The 17,499-nt window shown below is 37.1% G+C and overlaps 1 protein-coding gene across 3 annotated transcripts in view; it reads left to right on the top strand.

Annotated features, from left to right (window-relative positions):
• UBQLN1 (ubiquilin 1) overlaps window positions 1–17,499 on the top strand; it is an 84,654-nt gene that overhangs the window by 22,571 nt on the left and 44,584 nt on the right. For 2 of the 3 annotated variants that reach the window (XM_030294385.2, XM_030294383.2), the window contains exons 2-8: window positions 940–1,091; window positions 3,237–3,352; window positions 6,991–7,253; window positions 7,712–7,870; window positions 8,050–8,284; window positions 13,812–13,954; window positions 17,265–17,348. In XM_030294385.2, coding sequence (XP_030150245.1) covers window positions 940–1,091; window positions 3,237–3,352; window positions 6,991–7,253; window positions 7,712–7,870; window positions 8,050–8,284; window positions 13,812–13,954; window positions 17,265–17,348 — 1,152 coding nt within the window. The remainder of the gene's footprint in view (window positions 1–939; window positions 1,092–3,236; window positions 3,353–6,990; window positions 7,254–7,711; window positions 7,871–8,049; window positions 8,285–13,811; window positions 13,955–17,264; window positions 17,349–17,499) is intronic. The other variant, XM_030294384.2, reaches the window with a different exon arrangement.

The following is a 17,499-nucleotide window of genomic DNA, read 5'->3' as shown; positions in this document are numbered from 1 at the left end:
CTTTTGTAGGGTATTGGGGTAGAGTGGTTTAAAATGTAATTCTTTTCCAAATTTGGAGTGATTCCCTGAGGTAGTCTGTTCATGTAAATTCCTAGGCCTACTCACATGTCCTGATTTGGACAATGGAGTAAAGCCTGAGCACACAGGTGATTTTTATAAAAATATGAGAAAAGACTGATCTAACAGAGTAAATAAGGGTGTTTTTTTATGGTATGAAGATCTTTTTTCTGTGTTTGCGTGTTATTCTTGTCCCTGGAAATCCTTTCTTCAGGTTTTCTTGGCTACTTCCAAATCTCTTTATTCATTGAAAAGCTTTCTTTAACTGCCCTTGTGCTTCCTCTCTCTCTGTACTTTGTGGTTTATTTGACTAACGCTATGGAACTGTTTTCGTTCAGGGAAAGACTTTTGCTCTGTATCTTTGCCATATGGATAATACTTTGTGTGTGTGTGTGGATAATACTTCTTGTTAATAAATGTTGAATGAAAAAGTTGGGGAAGAAAGTAAGTATGGAATGCCAAGAATATGACGGTGGCTCTATATGTATTCAACTAGAATGGAGCAGGACTGGAGATGGACATTTGAGGCATAGATTATTGTAAACTGGGTAACAGCTATGTGTGGCTTGAACTACATTTAGTACCACTGATACAGAGAGAACAAGGATATTGGGAAGAAATGAACTGTTAGGACTTAGCAGAAAGTTCAGTATAGGATATGTGTACTTACAGTAGAACCTTGGTGTTAGAGGTGAGTGCAATGTTAATACTCATTTCCCACTAGGATCAAGATACTGACAGAGAAAAGATGTATGTTTGTATCGTTTGAATTACTGCCATATCTGTAGTAGGGGCCTTTTTGAGGTACCAGTAGTTACTAGACTGGGTGATGCTATGCAAACACCTGTAATAATATTCACTTTGTTTTTTTATCTTACTTAGTTCAAGGAAGAAATCTCTAAACGTTTCAAATCACATACTGACCAACTTGTGTTGATATTTGCTGGAAAAATTTTAAAAGATCAAGATACTTTGAGTCAGCATGGAATTCATGATGGTCTTACTGTTCACCTTGTCATCAAAACACAAAACAGGTATGTTTTTAGAAGACACAGAGCTTTAAACTGTGAAAAAATGTTTATACAGTTAACCCTTGAATAATGCAGGTGTTAGGGCCAGCAACTCTTAAGCAGTCAAAAATCAGAGTATACTTTTTGACTCCCCCAAAACTTTAATAGCTTACTGGAAGCCTTACTGGTAACATCAGCAGTTGATTAACACATGTTTTGTATGTTATACGTGTTATGTACTTCTTTCATACTATACTATAAGCTAGAGAAAAAAAAATACATTTATAATACTGTATTGCCTTTATTGGAAAAAACCCAAGTATAATAAGACCTATATAGTTCAGACCCGTGTTGTTCAAGAATCATTTGTATTTCTTTTTAAAAATAGCCAGTCTTTAAATGGCTTTCTCTGCCATTACTATTCAAATAGTTTAAAATTCATTTATTTGCTGCTATTGGTAACAAATTAAAGAAGAAAAAAATGAATGTGATTCAATAATGCTGATGCTTACACATTTGATATTTTAGGGACTTCCTCAGTATTCATTCATATCTAAATTATTTGAATTGTAGGACAAATTATGTTTTTAGCTATGCTTTTTGTTTTAAGGGAGATTTTTGGACAAGTTCAGGGGTGTCTCATCTCCTTGGCAAACCACAAATGAGTAGCCATATTTCACTATCAGTTTTTAAGAGACCTTTTTACTGTGTATCACTAAGAAAAAATATTGCCAAAATCAATCTGTTGGTTTTCTTTTCACTTGAAATTTTTATATTTAGTGAAGGAGCTCTTTTAGACTTATTTTTGGATATGGTAGTTTATCAATATCACTCTTCTGCGTACATACTGAAAAAATATACGTGAGATAAATTGGTTAAATTCTTCCTAACACTATCACATTGAGTGATTCTTTTGAATCACGTTTTGACTTCATAAGCATTCAGGTTTTTGCACATGTGATGAAACTCTGTACTGTGTGGAGTTTGTGGTACAGCATTTCATAAAAGATGGCTACAGTATTTTCTCCAGGAATTTCTTCCAAACTACTGATGCCCATTCTGCAAATTTTTATGCTAGATTTCCACCCCCCACCCCCCCACAGCAAATATTTGCTTCACTGATACAAAATTCATTCCTTCTTTTCCTGTTTCTATGCTTTTCTGTGTACACAGTAACTTCACTAGTACCATTTAATGGTGAAATCTTTCTGAAGACACTTTATGTGGTATTAAAAACAGCATGTCTGGTATAATCATTCATTTGAAGTCCTACAGAATACATATGTGCAGGCATGGCAATTGATGACTGGTTGTCAGCAATTGTAGGACAGGTTTTGATTTCAGAAGCGTTATAATGAAAAAAATGTACATCTTAGAATCAATGAAAGAAGCAGTGAGTGAGATTCAGGACTCTTAACTGGTATCACATGGAAGAGGTTTCCTATAAAGTATCTTTATTTTTTTACCTGAAGATAATATTAAGTAATTATATCCATACAAGTTATTACTGGTATTGATTTTTCAGCCTGTTGTTGGTGAGGTCTCTTTATTTCTTTTAACAATTTCAAGAGGCTGAGTAGAACTGCCCCTCCCCCCACCTCCTCAAGAACTTAGAAGAAGGTACATAAAAAGTTGCTTATGGGGGTGTCTGGGTGGCTCAGTAGGTTAAGCATCCGGCTCTTGGCTTCAGCTCAGGTCATGACTTTGAGGTTCATCGGGCTGACAGGGCAGAGCCTGCTTGGGATAGTCTTTCTCTGCCCCTCCCCCTCTGCCTCTCCCCTCCCCGTGTTGGCTGTCTGTCTCTCTCTCTCAAAATAAATAAACTTTAAAAAGGTGCTTATGTAGTCAAGCTTTGTGGTGTGACTGGTTGTTGATTTCTCTTCTGTGAGGTGACGTATCTCCATATCTTACATTATCATGATTGAAAGTAATGAAATACTTAGGTGCATATACTGGAGGAGAAGGGGCAGTTGAAGGGTAGTTTAAATTGTATTAGGTTTTACTATGTTTCATTATAGTTCTTAATGCTGTTATCTCAGGGTATTTACCTTGTAATTTGAATTGGTCTGAAAACTTACACTTTTATTTCTGAGAATTCTGGAATTTCAGAGATTCTTTTAAAAATAATTAGCTCCACTGTATACACCATGATATGATTACTTTTCCTAGGCCTCAGGATCATTCAGCTCAACAAACAAATACCAGTGGAAGCAATGTTACCACGTCATCAGCTCCTACGACTAACTCCACATCTGGTTCTGCCACTAGCAACCCTTTTGGTTTAGGTAAGTGTCTTTAGTTATTTTATAGGGATAGGGAAAAAAAACTCCTTTTCACCAAGGGTAATTTTGGATAAAATAGAATGAAACATTAAATCATTTCCACAACAATGACTATAACTTCTATAACTTACTTCTTTAATTGTGGGTATTAAAAAAGTAGTTAGGAATACAGATACGCTTGGATAGCTTACGTTTGCATTTAACAAATGGTAAATAAGTGACTTTTTTTTTTAAATAATGAAAGCGATGTAGTATATGTGTACCTGATCTGCCACATAGTTGAATCTGAGGAAGATTAGCTAATTGTTGATCATAAGCTAACCCCCTGAATATAATTTTCTTATTTGTAAAGTGAAGGACTCAGACTGCATCTGTGTCTTGAACACACAGAGGAGGGCTGGGGCCTGGGAGTAAGTAAGTGGGTTGGCTAAGGAGCTCCTGCATCAGCCAAAACCGTTTTATTTTCTTTCTTTCTTTCTTTCTTTCTTTCTTTCTTTCTTTCTTTCTTTCTTTCTTTCTTTCTCTTCTCTTCTCTTCTCTTCTCTTCTCTTCTCTTCTCTTCTCTTCTCTTCTCCCATTTTCCCTTTCCCTTTTGTTCTTTTTAATGTTTATTTTTATTTTTATTTTATTTTATTTTTGAGAGAGAGGGAGCATTCACAGAAGAGGGGCAGAGAGAGGGGGGACAGAGGAGCCAAAGCAGGTTCTGCTCAGAAATCAGAGAGCTTTCTGCAGGGCTTGAACCCATGAACTGTGAGATCATGACTTGAGCTCAAGGCAGACACTTAACTGACTGAGCCACCCAGGCCCCCTTACTTACTTATTTACTTACTTACTTACTAACTTACTTATTGAGAGTGTGCAAGCAGGGGGTGGGGCAGAGAGAGAGAAGGAGAAAAAGAATCCCAAAGGGGCCCCGCTGCTATCAGTGCAGAGCCCAGCATGGGATTCAGTCTCCCGAACTGTGAGATCATGACCTGAGCTGAAATCAGTAATTGGTTGCTTAACCAACTGAGCCACCCAGGTGCCCCCAAAACCACTTTTCTTACATTAGTTTTTATACTGAGGTTCTGTGGAAGGTTTTGTTGGGGAAAAACAAGTATTAGAAACTAACAGACGTTGAACTAGATAGATAAATGGCACGATGCTTCTTTCAGTTCTTAAGTTGTATGATAAATACAATAGTACTTTGAAATGACATTTAAAAAAATATATACAGTTTTTACCTATCAAGGATTATACCTTTGCTTCATCCAGAAAAAGTTTCTTAATAATTCAGTTTTTTGCCAACTATGTTGGAAACATTGTAGGGCATGGCAGGGATTCACATTTGCCTTCCTTTTTTTTCTTAACTTTTACATTTTTGCTGCTCTTGTTTTCTAAAAATGATCATAGGTTGAATGTGTCTTCTTTTGGTATGTTTTAGATGGCAAAATTATTGACATGAACAATTCTAGAGAGATTAGGATGAAATGATTTCATGTTTAGAGTCATGAAAGGTATTGTTGAGGTAAATCTCTCTCCTCTTTCCTCATTTTAAAGGCAAAGAAATTGAAGCCCAGACCAGCTTTTAGTTAATTTGAGGCCATATATCTCCCCATTTCCTTCATTTCCAGTCTCATTCTTACTCCTCCTATCTCAGTTGCTTCTCTTCATCAGTTATTCCATTTAGCCTATATCATAGGTTAGCCTGTTTTTGGTGCCTGTTCTCACCAAGGTCTATCCTGGATGTAAATGCTACAGAATGCCACCACTGCCCTTTCCTTAGCTTTCCTTCTTAGCCATCTTTGGAAGAGGCATCTTCTGTTTTGTCTGTATTTCCCTTTCACTAAGTTTGCTGTGCTCTATTTTTTCCCACATCAATTTACTGAAAATTCCTTTGATAAGGTCACCATTGACTACTTAGCTTGCCAAATTTAGTGACATAGTTTTGTTTTAATTTAGTCTTATAAAGCTTACCAGTCTCTTCTTGAAATTTCCTTTAACTCCTGATACTGTTTTTCCCTGGTTAATTTTCTGACGGTTTTTTTCTGTCTCATTTGTGGGTCTTTTTTTTTTTTCCTGGTCGCTATTGTTCTCCAGAGTTCTGTCTTGTCTTCTCTTACTCTACTTATTTTACCCAAGTGACATTATCCTCCTGTGTCTTGGTGACTCTTAAGTCAAGACCTTCAGCGCTTCTGAACTCCACGTCTTGTGTTCAACCCTCCTCTTCAATATTACCTGATGTTCTCTAAGTACGTTAGTCTGTTTGTGTTTCCTCAGAAAACAAAAGAAAACAAATGCAGAAACTCTTATTTTGCCTCTCAAACTACTACCTGTCCCCCACTAAATCTCTTTCCATACCTCTTCTTCTATCCCACCCCATGCACTTATTCCCTGGTTGACTTCCTTGAATGAATGCATTTGGTAGGTTATATAATTTTACAAAGTTAGCATTTTATGATAAGCACTCAGTCATCTTCTTGGATCTATTAGGTTTCTCCATGTCATAATTCCTCTAAAGAGACATCTGTTTCCATTGTATGTCCTGGCCTTTTCTCTCCTTGATTGGCAACAGCTCTGTTCTAACCAGAGTTTATAGGTGGTTTATAGGTTTACTTGTTAAACTTAAACCAGTTTTCTGGAAAGAGGTCATTTAGAAGTATAACCCAGTATATATTTTTCATCTCTTCTTTAATAGGACATATTCTAGGGTGTTTCTCTGACACCAGCCAATTCTCTAATACCATCTGGGTGTCTAGTAGCTCAGTTCTGATGGTACCTACCTGGAGCTAGTGTCAGATCCCACAGATTTAAAGGACTTAGTCCAAGACTGCCTCTGCTTCAGATACCAGTCTAGGTCTGGACCACCTGTTGATCTGACCTGCAGGCTATAAATTGGGGAGTCTCACAGTTCCCCTCCAGGTTTGATAATTGCTAAAATGGCTCACAAAACTCAGGAAGACACTACTTATGTTAACTAGTTTATTATAAAGGGTACACTTCAGAAATAAACAATGGAAGAGAAGCATAGGACAAAGTATGGGGATGTGGGAGAGTTGGGGAGGTCTGGTCATATCACCCTAATAGCACCTAGAAGTGTTCACCGACATGGAAGTTCTCTGAATCTCATTACTCAAAGAGTTTTTACAGAACTCAGCCTTTAATCTATCCCTTTTTCCTCTCCTTCCTGGAGGTTGGTGGGTGGGTCTGGAAGTATCAACTCTTCTGTCACTTGGTCTTTCTGGCGACCACTCATTCTGAGGCTAAGTGCCCCACCCTAAATGTTATTTAGCATAAATGGTGTGTGATCTAAAGGGGCTTATAATATGTAACAAGACTCTCCCTTCACTCTGGAAATTCTAAGGCATTTAGGATCTCTGTGCCAGGAATCTGGGATAAAGACCAAAAATGTGTTATACCATACAGAGGAAATTCATATTTTCGTTGTATCATTTCAACTTAAATATCAAAGTGAATAAATTTCTGGCTAATTTTAATTACAGAAATCAAACACGTATTTATGAAAGTAATAGGAATTCTCTTCGCTTTAAAATGGTTTTCTGTTATGGACTGAGTCAGTTTTGCATTTTCATATTTTAGCACAATCATGTTAATGATAAAATTTCTGAGTTTCACTTACGTGCCTTTTTCTTTTATCTTAGGTGGCCTTGGAGGGCTTGCAGGTCTGAGTAGCTTGGGTCTGAATACTACTAACTTCTCTGAACTACAAAGCCAGATGCAGCGGCAACTTATGTCCAATCCTGAAATGATGGTCCAGATTATGGAGAATCCCTTTGTCCAGAGCATGCTGTCAAATCCTGACCTGATGAGGCAGTTAATTATGGCCAATCCGCAAATGCAGCAGTTGATACAGAGAAATCCAGAAATTAGTCATATGCTGAATAATCCAGATATTATGAGACAAGTATGTGGAAAGTTAACTTCAGTTCATTTAGCTAAAGAATGATGCACTTATTTCTTATTTAATTTTCTATGCTTAAGGAGCTTGCCTTTTGTAGATGGCTAAGCCAATATTCAGGAAAACTCAACAATGCACTAACTTGGACTGTTTGAACTTTGCATTTTCTGCTATATTTTAAAGACCACTGTAAATAATTATTTTGCAGATTTAAGAAAGAAAAAAAATCTGATTCAGGAGATAGGCATTCACTTAATAACAAAGTGCTTCTTTCTTGATGTTATTTGAATGTTACATTGAGGTGAAATCCAACAGGAATTATTTAAAATAATTTTCTGATTTAAATATTGAAAACTGCTAATTCATGGAATTAGAAAACTTGTAAAAATCAGCTGTGGTCGCTAACAGCTAAATTAATTGATGTGTATTTTGGGTGCCTTTTTATACGGATATCTTTTTCTTAGACATTGGAACTCGCCAGGAATCCAGCAATGATGCAAGAAATGATGAGAAACCAGGACCGAGCCTTGAGCAACCTAGAAAGCATCCCAGGGGGATACAATGCTTTACGGCGTATGTACACGGATATTCAGGAACCAATGCTGAGTGCTGCACAAGAGCAGGTGATGATAACAGTGGCCCGAAGGCTTGGGCACAAGGGGAGCTCCTGTTTTAACACAGATATGTGTGTGATTGAAGGGTACTTTTATATGGGGAATATGATTTTCATTAAAAAAGAGTTCCATGTCTGTTATTTAAAACAAAACCTTATTCTTCATGATTTTTGTGTCTTTTGTTACAGTTTGGTGGTAATCCATTTGCTTCCCTAGTGAGCAATACATCGTCAGGTGAAGGTAGTCAGCCTTCTCGTACAGAAAATAGAGATCCATTACCCAATCCATGGGCTCCACAGGCTACCCAGAGTTCATCAGCTTCCAGTGGCACCAACAGCGCTGTGGGGGGCACTGGTAGCAGTGCTGCCGGTGGCACTGCTGGGCAAAGTTCATCTGCACCAAATTTGGGGCCTGGAGTAGGAGGTAGGCTCCTAACAGCTCACACTTTTTTTCTTTGTTGTCCTCACTTATGTGAATAATGAAAGGGGGCGCCTGGGTGGCGCAGTCGGTTAAGCGTCCGACTTCAGCCAGGTCACGATCTCGCGGTCCGTGGGTTCGAGCCCCGCGTCAGGCTCTGGGCTGATGGCTCGGAGCCTGGAGCCTGTTTCCGATTCTGTGTCTCCTTCTCTCTCTCTGCCCCTCCCCCGTTCATGCTCTGTCTCTCTCTGTCCCAAAAATAAATTAAAAAAAAAAAAAAACGTTGAAAAAAGAATAATGAAAGCATTTCTTATACTGTTGTTCTTTGTGCTTCCGTGTGTGTGTGTGTGTGTACGTGTGTGTGACAAGTAGCTTTTAGGAGTTATCTTTTCATGTTGCAAACTTTTAAATGGAAGCTTTAAATATGTAATGATTAGTATAACACTTGTGTGTGTTATAGTGGGAAGGGTTACTGAAGATTTCCAGAGTCGGTTTTATGTTTTTATATTCTCATAAGATGGTTTTGGGAGAAGTGGGTGGTCCTCTGATTTCAACACTTACTCTACAAGGACTTATTCTAGAAGGTGAGGAAATCTTAGAGCAGGAGTCGGCACATTTTTCCTACAAAAGGCCAGGTAATTCTTTACGCCTTGTGGGCCAAGAACAAAGTTGAGAATATTATATATGAGAGAAAATACATTACAATAATAAAAACGTAATAATTGAGTGTAGTACTTTTTCATAAGTATTTACTAATGATAGGAATGGAATTCTTTTTTAGGGATGACATTTTGCTTAATTGGTGTTCATTGTTTCCTGTTGTCAAAGCCAAATCGTATATTCATCTATTAATAATGTGATATGTAATGAGATTTTATTTATTCCAGAAGTAATGGTTTTAATAGCCTAGTCATCAGTTGGAAGCATTTATAGGATTCTGTTAGATTCTTCTTTCCTTTCAACATACCACTGCAGATTAATCACTTCCAATTGAAGGTTAGGTGGTAGGACCTTAATCAAACACTTAAATGAGTTTTGAAATGTGGAAATTTTCCTTGTACTTGCACTGAGGTAAAAAAAAAAAAAAAAAAATGCGGGAACAGTAGTAGTGTGAACTAAGAACATATCTACTGCAAATTAGTGGGAATGGAGATCTTGTTTTAATTTCTGACAGCAAGAGAATGTATAAAGCATTGCTTGTCATTTCAACAATTTCTGTTATTGTCAAAATGACTTTACCACAGTATGAGTTTCACATGATTCCATGCTGTTTGCCTTGTAATTTTGAGTTGGATTCATTGGGAAACATTACCAACTCTCTAGCAAAAGGTAATCTCCCAAGTCATTCAATGTTTGGGAATAGTGGTTAAGTGGTTCAGAATTTCAATTTTAGCCTTGAGCTAAAAAAAAAAAAAAAAAAATTGCAGTAGAATTTTACCTCTTAAAAAACAAAAACCTTACCTCTGCCAAGCCATCAAACTGCTGCTCTGTGGTTGGGCAAGTTGGGATATTTCTGATAAAAATTCATGGAATTAACTAGGGCACACAGTTCACAAGAGTGAAATGGTGTTCACCATTTATACTCCTACTGCTTGAATAACATTGTAGTTTAAAATACTTTCCAGGGGGTGCCTGGGTGGCGAAGTCGGTTAAGCGTCTGACTTCAGCCAGGTCACGATCTCGCGGTCTGTGAGTTCGAGCCCCGCGTCAGGCTCTGGGCTGATGGCTCAGAGCCTGGAGCCTGTTTCCGATTCTGTGTCTCCCTCTCTCTCTGCCCCTCCCCCGTTCATGCTCTGTCTCTCTCTGTCCCAAAAATAAATAAACATTGAAAAAAAAAAAATTTAAAAAAAAAAAAAAAAAAAAAAAAAAAAAAAACGTTGAAAAAAAAAATAATAAAATACTTTCCAGAGTGCCTACTGATGAATGAGACCATGAATAACCATAGTTTCTAAATAACTTATATTTTTGTAAGCTTTTTGTATCTGTCTAATCCTTTCAGTCCTCCGTGTGTTTTTATTATCAGATATACACATCTTAGCTGATTCTATTTCAGGTTGTATTGAATTAGTATTTTTTTGACTCTGTTGTTGTTTTTTTAATGTTTGTTTATTTTTTTGAGAGAGAGTACACACGTGTTTGAGAGGGTAGGGTGCAGATTGGGAGAGAGGGCTGGATCGGGCGGGGGGTGTGTGGGGGAATCCCAAGCAGGCTTCACGCTCAGTGCAGACCCAGACTTGGGGCCCATCCCACAACCCCCGGGATCACGACCTTAGTCAAAATCAAGAGTTGGACACTCAACTGACTAAGCCACCCAGGCACCCCTAATTTGTATTGTTTTTTAATTGAATATTGATGCTGAGCCCATATTAATCCCATGTCCTTAACTCTTGAGAAACTGTTCTTGAAAGGCTAATAGATTTAAACAAGTTTATTTTTTCTGGACACATTTATTTGGCTGCTGCAATCAAGATTTCATTAAGCATGCCACTTACCACTAATACACCGCTTTTCTTGTTTGGCTAACAAGCCACTTGGAAACTTAACTTGGTTGTAGCCTTATTTTTCACTTTTTTAACTTTGTAAAGAAATCTGGCTATGATGAGAGGACTGCATTTTAAATTTTGTATTTTTCTGACTGTTGCTTGCCTCCAAGTTGGGAATACTGTGATAAGTGCTTAGTCTAGCAGCATTAGAGTATATTGTATTTTAGTATCATTGCATAAAAATACAGTATTTTGCCATCTCATTTGATAAAATAATTCATGCTCCATTGTGCCTTAAAAGCACAATGTTTGTAGTCCAGCTCTCCCTTTTTCTTCTAGTTGTTATGTGACTGGTATGTACTGGTAGTAAAAAATAGAAATAAAATAATAACATGGTACAGCAATATGTGTAGTGTGAGGCATAACTGAGTCACAGTGGTCTGTGGTGCACTGAGCAGCAGTCTGGAGCAGCAGGAGTGTGCCACACACAGCCCCTGTCACAACTACTCAACCCAGTGTCTACAGTGCACAAGCAGCCATAGACTGTGAATGAGTGAGTGTAATTGTGTTCTAAGAAAATGTGGATGGATGCTGAAATTTGAATTACATACAGTTTTCGCATTTCACAAAATAGTTTTGTTTCTTTAACCATTTAAAAGTGTAAAAACCTGGGGCACCTGTGTGGCTCAGTCGGTTGAGCGTCCAGCTTCGGTTCGGGTCATGATCTTGTGGTTCATGAGTTTGAGCCCCGCATCGGGTTCACTATTTACTGTGTTAGAATACTCTTAGATTCCAGGATGTGGAAAATAACCTACCTAACTGAAACAACATGAGAAAATAGGAAAAAAAGAATTATTACCAACCCCCACCCCCAGCAGAATTATAATAAACTAGAAAGGTAAACAGGCAGTGTCAAATGTTTTAAGCCTGATCAAATTATACTGGATGGAGTGAGGGCAGAAGGGAAATGAAAAAGCTAATGAGTTAAGTTTGCATATAAGTTTGAGAATACAGTAAAACCTTGGTTTGCGAGCATAATTCATTCTAGAGACATGCTTGTAACCAAAGCACTTGTGTATCAAAGTGAATTTACCCATAAGAAATAATGGAAGCTCAGATGATTCGTTCCACAACCCAAAATACTCATATAAATAAATGATTACAATGCCGTAATATAATAAAATATAAAATATAGAGAAAAATAAACAAATTAACCTGGACTTACCGTGGCTGGTGTGAGGGAGATAAGAGAGAGGAGGGATGTTGTGTAGGACCACTTTCACTATCACTAACAGAATCACTGTCCCCTTGCTCAGTGGAATCTTTTTTCATGCAGCTATCAAATGATCCTTGCTTTTGCCTCCTTTTCAGGATTTTGTGGCAATGTGACATTGCCTTATTTGGGTGATGCTTTTCTTTTTTTAATGTTTATTTATTTATTTTTGAGTGAGAGAGCGTGAGTAGGGGAAGGGGCAGAGAGAGGGAGACACAGAATCCAAAGTAGGCTCCAGGCTCAGAGCTGTCAGCACAGAGCCCAACATAGGGATCGAACCCATGAACGGGGAGATCATGACCTGAGCTGAAGTTGAACGCTTAACTGACAGAACCACCCAGGCGTCCCTGGGTGTGCTTTTCTACAAAATGTTGCAGATTCCCACATTTTATGTATCTTCCTAGTCTTCATTTGAAATGAAGGATTCCTCCACCTTTTTCTCCTCCTCTGCAGACAAGATGCAGACGTAGACTTCTTATAAAACTGCAATGTCAGCCACTTGCGTACCTCATTTGTACTTCTCTATGATTTCCTTCTTAACATTCACTGTTGTCATCTCCTCCTTAACGCCTTTCTTTTCAACCTTTTTCTGCATGGGAACCATTGTATACGCTTGGCATCAATGTTGAGATCAGTATAGTATTAATAAACTCTTGTCATATAATGTATTTGATAAAACTGGCAATAAGGCAGCAGAGGAAAGTGTCTGTATCTGCAGGCAGCCTGACCTAGAATGAAGCAAAGCATTTCTAAGCTTGTTCTTGTATGGAAAAGCAAAGGACTGTCCGTAGGTGCTTTTAAGTGACAAAAATACACTGGTGCTGGTTGTGGGCACCTTCCAACCTTCTGAAAAATCATTCAGTTCTCCCAAACACTGACTGTGACCTGAGACTAAGCATTCAAGCATAGGAGACGATCACTCACAATCCTTTAGCGAGAGAGAGAGAGAGAGAGAGAGAGAGAGAGAGAGAGAATGAATGAATATCATTGGCTCAGTTGTGATCATGTGCTACTCGTATTGTAAGACATCGCCTGTCAGGTTAAAATGTATTAGAAATGTTTGCTCATCTTGTGGAATACTCCTAGAGCAAGCTACTTGCAATCCAAGGTTTTACTGTATATTTGAGTTTGAGTATATCTAGTCAGCAAGTAAAAATCTGGATACATGTTTAACAAAGTAGTTTTCAAAGAAAGTTCAAAGAAACTTTCGGAGAAAGTTTGGAAACGTTGGCCAAGACTCATTCACCTTATGGGGATTTTTCAATAGTAGTGTTGACCACATCTAGTTTTTGCCTCTTAAATTGATTTTAGAACCTAGCCTTTCCATTAGATGTGATTTTATTGTAAATACAACCAGAATTTTTAAAATCGTAAGGCACCTGGGTAGCTCATTCAGTTAAGCTTCTGACTCTTTATTTCGCTCATGTCATGATCTCACAGTTGTGAGATTGAGTCCCACATCGGGCTCCTTGCTGAGCATGAGGCCTACTTGTGATTCTCTCTATCCCCCTCTTTTCTGCTCCTGGCCCACTTAGGCACACTCTCTCTCAAAATTAAAAAAAAAAAAAAAAAAATCATAAGCCCTCCTTTACTGGTATATGTTGAGCATGTGGTTTTGGAGATCTTAGTTTTAAAATTCTTTTTTAGTTCAGTTGATTAGGAATTTGCATGCTCATTTGCAGTTCCTAAAATTATGCACAGTATATATTTTAAAACTTTAACTTTAGTTTGTCTTTTCCTTGATACAATGTGTTGTTTTTTTTAAACAAACTTTCAGCTAGTATGTTCAATACACCAGGAATGCAGAGCTTGCTGCAACAAATAACTGAAAACCCACAACTTATGCAGAACATGTTGTCTGCCCCCTACATGAGAAGCATGATGCAGTCCCTAAGCCAGAACCCTGACCTTGCTGCACAGGTGAGTTTGTAATTGTATTCAAGAGGACTGTGCACTGTGAATTGAAATTGCATAATCAAATAATTGTGATTTTGATACACTTGTGTTATGTTGTGTTAGCTGTAGAAAAGTAGGTAAACTGTATCTCTTAATATTTTGGACAGTTTGTTTCTTTGCTGTAAGTTAATTCTTCATATATAATTAAACAGCTTCATCTCTGCTATTCATTGGCTAGAAAGAAGTGTAGGTTTACTTTGTATCTACCTATATTGATTTAGGAGATGACTACAAAAGTTTTAGATTGCTCACCCTTTGGAAGATGTATTCTTTAGTGAAATGTAGATCTTGAAAGTGATTAAGAAGTGTTAATACATTTCTTGGAATACTTCTTTTGTTAGGTCACATAGATTTTGAGTAATAGGTTCAAAATAGCAGTTATAAAATAGCCTGATATTGTTTATTTTACAGGCAGAAATTTGCAGGGACAGTGTTCTTATTCTTTCTGCTATAAATTTCTGCCCCCGAAGTTAGTATAATGGTCTTTTATTAATTTACTAATTTTCTAACTCATTTTGAAGAGACTGTAACTAAGGGAATTAGTGGACTCAACCTTGGCTGAACATTTAGGATCACTTTGGGAGCTTAAAAAAAAACAACAACAACAAACCATGCTCCATTCTGAGAGACTTTTATGTAATTACATTGCACTTCCTCTATCCCCAAAGTTCCCTGGGTGATTCTGATGGGCCCCTAGGTTAAGAACCATTGGAATTGAAAAACATTGGAGAATTGTTAAATAACCTTGATCATCTATAGTTCATATTTACTGTGTAGAGTATTAGGGATTTTAAAGATTTCCCGTTACAGTGTATACCCATTTGCAAAATTCTAAAAGCTTTTAAAGGTAATCAGTTTCAGGGCGCCTGGGTGGCTCAGTCGGTTTAAGCGTCTGACTTTGCTCAGGTCCTGATCTCACAGGTTCGTGAGTTCATGCCCCACATCAGGCTCTGTGCTGACTGCTCAGAGCCTGGAGCCTGCTTCAGATTCTGTGTCTCCCTCCCTCTCTCTCTCTCTGCCCCTCCCCCACTCATGCTCTGTCTCAAAAATAAACACTAAAAAATTGTTTTAAAAAAGTAATCACTTTCTTCATTATGTCAAATGGAATGATTTTCATTTTCTAAATTTTGGAACTATATGGATTTCAAGTACATAATGGCAGATAGCTTTGAGTTACAGTCCTCAGCAATAACTTCTGCCCTCTTTAATGTTTGTGGAATTGGAAATAGAGAACAAGTTTTAAACTCTTATTAATGTAAAAGTATTCTGAGTTATTAGTATTAAATGGTGTCGCTTACTGTGTTCACAGCACTTTTGTTTAAAATAAGTGTGGGATACTTCTTGATGATTGTGGTGGTGGTGATTTTTTGTCATATATGTCCCAAGTCTCTAGGATTTTAAACAGATGGAGTTTTGGACACAATTCTATTTCTCAATCATTGCTTTTCTTTTATTGCTTGGTTAACTTTTCTTGTGGTTGTCTGTATTCAATATCTTCAGACACAGAGGCTTTGGGAAAGTGAGTAATTAAACATATTTAAAAAAAAAAAACAAGTGTTTAAATAAAAATAAATGAGTGTAGAAAAATATATATGTTGAGTGATCATATTTGTATGTTTTTAAATGTCTATTTGACTAATTAGCATTGAATGTGCATCTCGTTTAAGTTTTTTGACTTTAGTAAGCACATTCTCAGCCATTTAATTGGCCTAACAACACTATAGAGTCATTTGAGCACTTTCATGTATTGTTTTTTCAACTCTAAAGCAAAATGGTAACAAAGAAGATTAGATACTGTAAGTTTAGAAACATTTACAACATACTCTGGTTATCAGAAGGTTTAAAGTTTGCAGTTTATTCTGATTTTGATTTTTAGATATTCAAAAAAGTCTGAGTATAAAAACTGTATTGTTGTATAGTCAGGTAAGTTAGGAGAAATATCCTAATCAAATGAGATATGATTTTCTGAGAAAGAATGATTCCATATAAGATGACAAGCTTTCTTAAATGACCTGAATCCTGAAAGATCAATGTGATAACTTGATTAATCTGTTTGTAATAAAAAGTTTTTTACTGGAGCCAATAAAGAAGCAGGTTTGTTGATCTCAAGTAGGTATTATTTTATTTATTGTGAATTTATTGGTCACTTTGAAATGAATATCGTATATCCATAAAACACTGGCTTCTTTCTGCTTTAGTTATTTTGTTGAAATTAACTAAATCCACTTTGTAACAATAGGCAGAGGAGGGAAAGTGGAATTCTCTATACTTCTACTATGTACATATAGTTAATTGCTCTCAAATATGGTTAACTACTTGAGGGCAAGGATCACTTTACTTTACCCTCCAGACTTTGGACTGGTAAATAGGCAATCAGTAAATCATTGTTAGTTGATTTTTCATTCCATGTGGGGAAAGTGATAAAACTTTTGTCTTTTTCAAAGCTATGAGAATTAGTTTCTGGTTATGCTGTGTATTGTAATCTTATTTTCAGGTATTAATGTTAATATTGACCCTGACTTTAATTCTTAACACCTATTTGAATGATAGGAGGTATGCCACTTTTCTCATCTCTGGTGGTAGTGAGGTGAAATCCAGAGGCTAACCTTGGTGTTCTCAAATGGATTTACATCTTTCGGGTCTTAACGTATTTTAATACTTTCCCCAGAGATCTGTTGGTGCTAGTCATGGGTTGATTTTCACCTAGCAGCTCCATTTCTCTGGCAAGTTGGTTGCTGTTCTGCAGTGTGTTATTTTTCTGGACCTAATATTAGCTGTCTTGCAGTAGGCAGGTAGATTTAGTGGTTCCAGATCTGGGTTGTTCTCTGTGCAACACTTGTGTGTTGAGGTGTCTAAGCAAGCCATGTATCGTTTCATGTATTGATGCTTATGTTTATTCTGTCAGTGTAGCAGAAAATGTATCCTCCTGAATGCCAGTTACCCCCATTTTTCTTTTAAGGGCAAATATTCACCTTTGCTCAAGGAAAATCCTAAGAAAATGATTGTTTTTATTTTTTAGGATATTGCATGTCATTATCATAATCACCATTCTCATTGAGAGAGAAGATGCCTCGTTTTTGTTTTATTTTTGTTTTTTTTTTTTCTGGAGATCCCTCTTGTGGACAGTATCTTCCCTTCTCCTTTTTTATTCATGTTCTACCTTCCTCCCTGTAAGTGCCAGATTAGGCACTTGGGGGAAGATAGACTATTAAACAAGGTACATTACTTGTTTCAGATATTTCCAGTTAAAATTGTTTGAACACTTGCCCCATAGATGATGCTGAATAATCCCCTATTTGCTGGAAATCCTCAGCTTCAAGAACAAATGAGACAACAGCTCCCAACTTTCCTCCAACAAGTGAGTAAGAAAAGATGCTAGCTATCTTCGGTAATGATTTGCTTGAAAAAGTTTGATGATAAACATTTTCCTTGCTCTTCTCTGGCTGATAGCAAAACATAGAAGTTAGTTTGATAATGCTGTCAATTCACAGAGAATTCAGCTTGATCTT

The sequence above is a fragment of the Lynx canadensis genome, chromosome D4 (assembly GCF_007474595.2).
Source record: "Lynx canadensis isolate LIC74 chromosome D4, mLynCan4.pri.v2, whole genome shotgun sequence".
NCBI classification, from domain to species: Eukaryota; Metazoa; Chordata; class Mammalia; order Carnivora; family Felidae; genus Lynx; species Lynx canadensis.
Note: the sequence above shows the minus strand (reverse complement) of the source record. Positions and strands in the feature narration are given on the sequence as shown.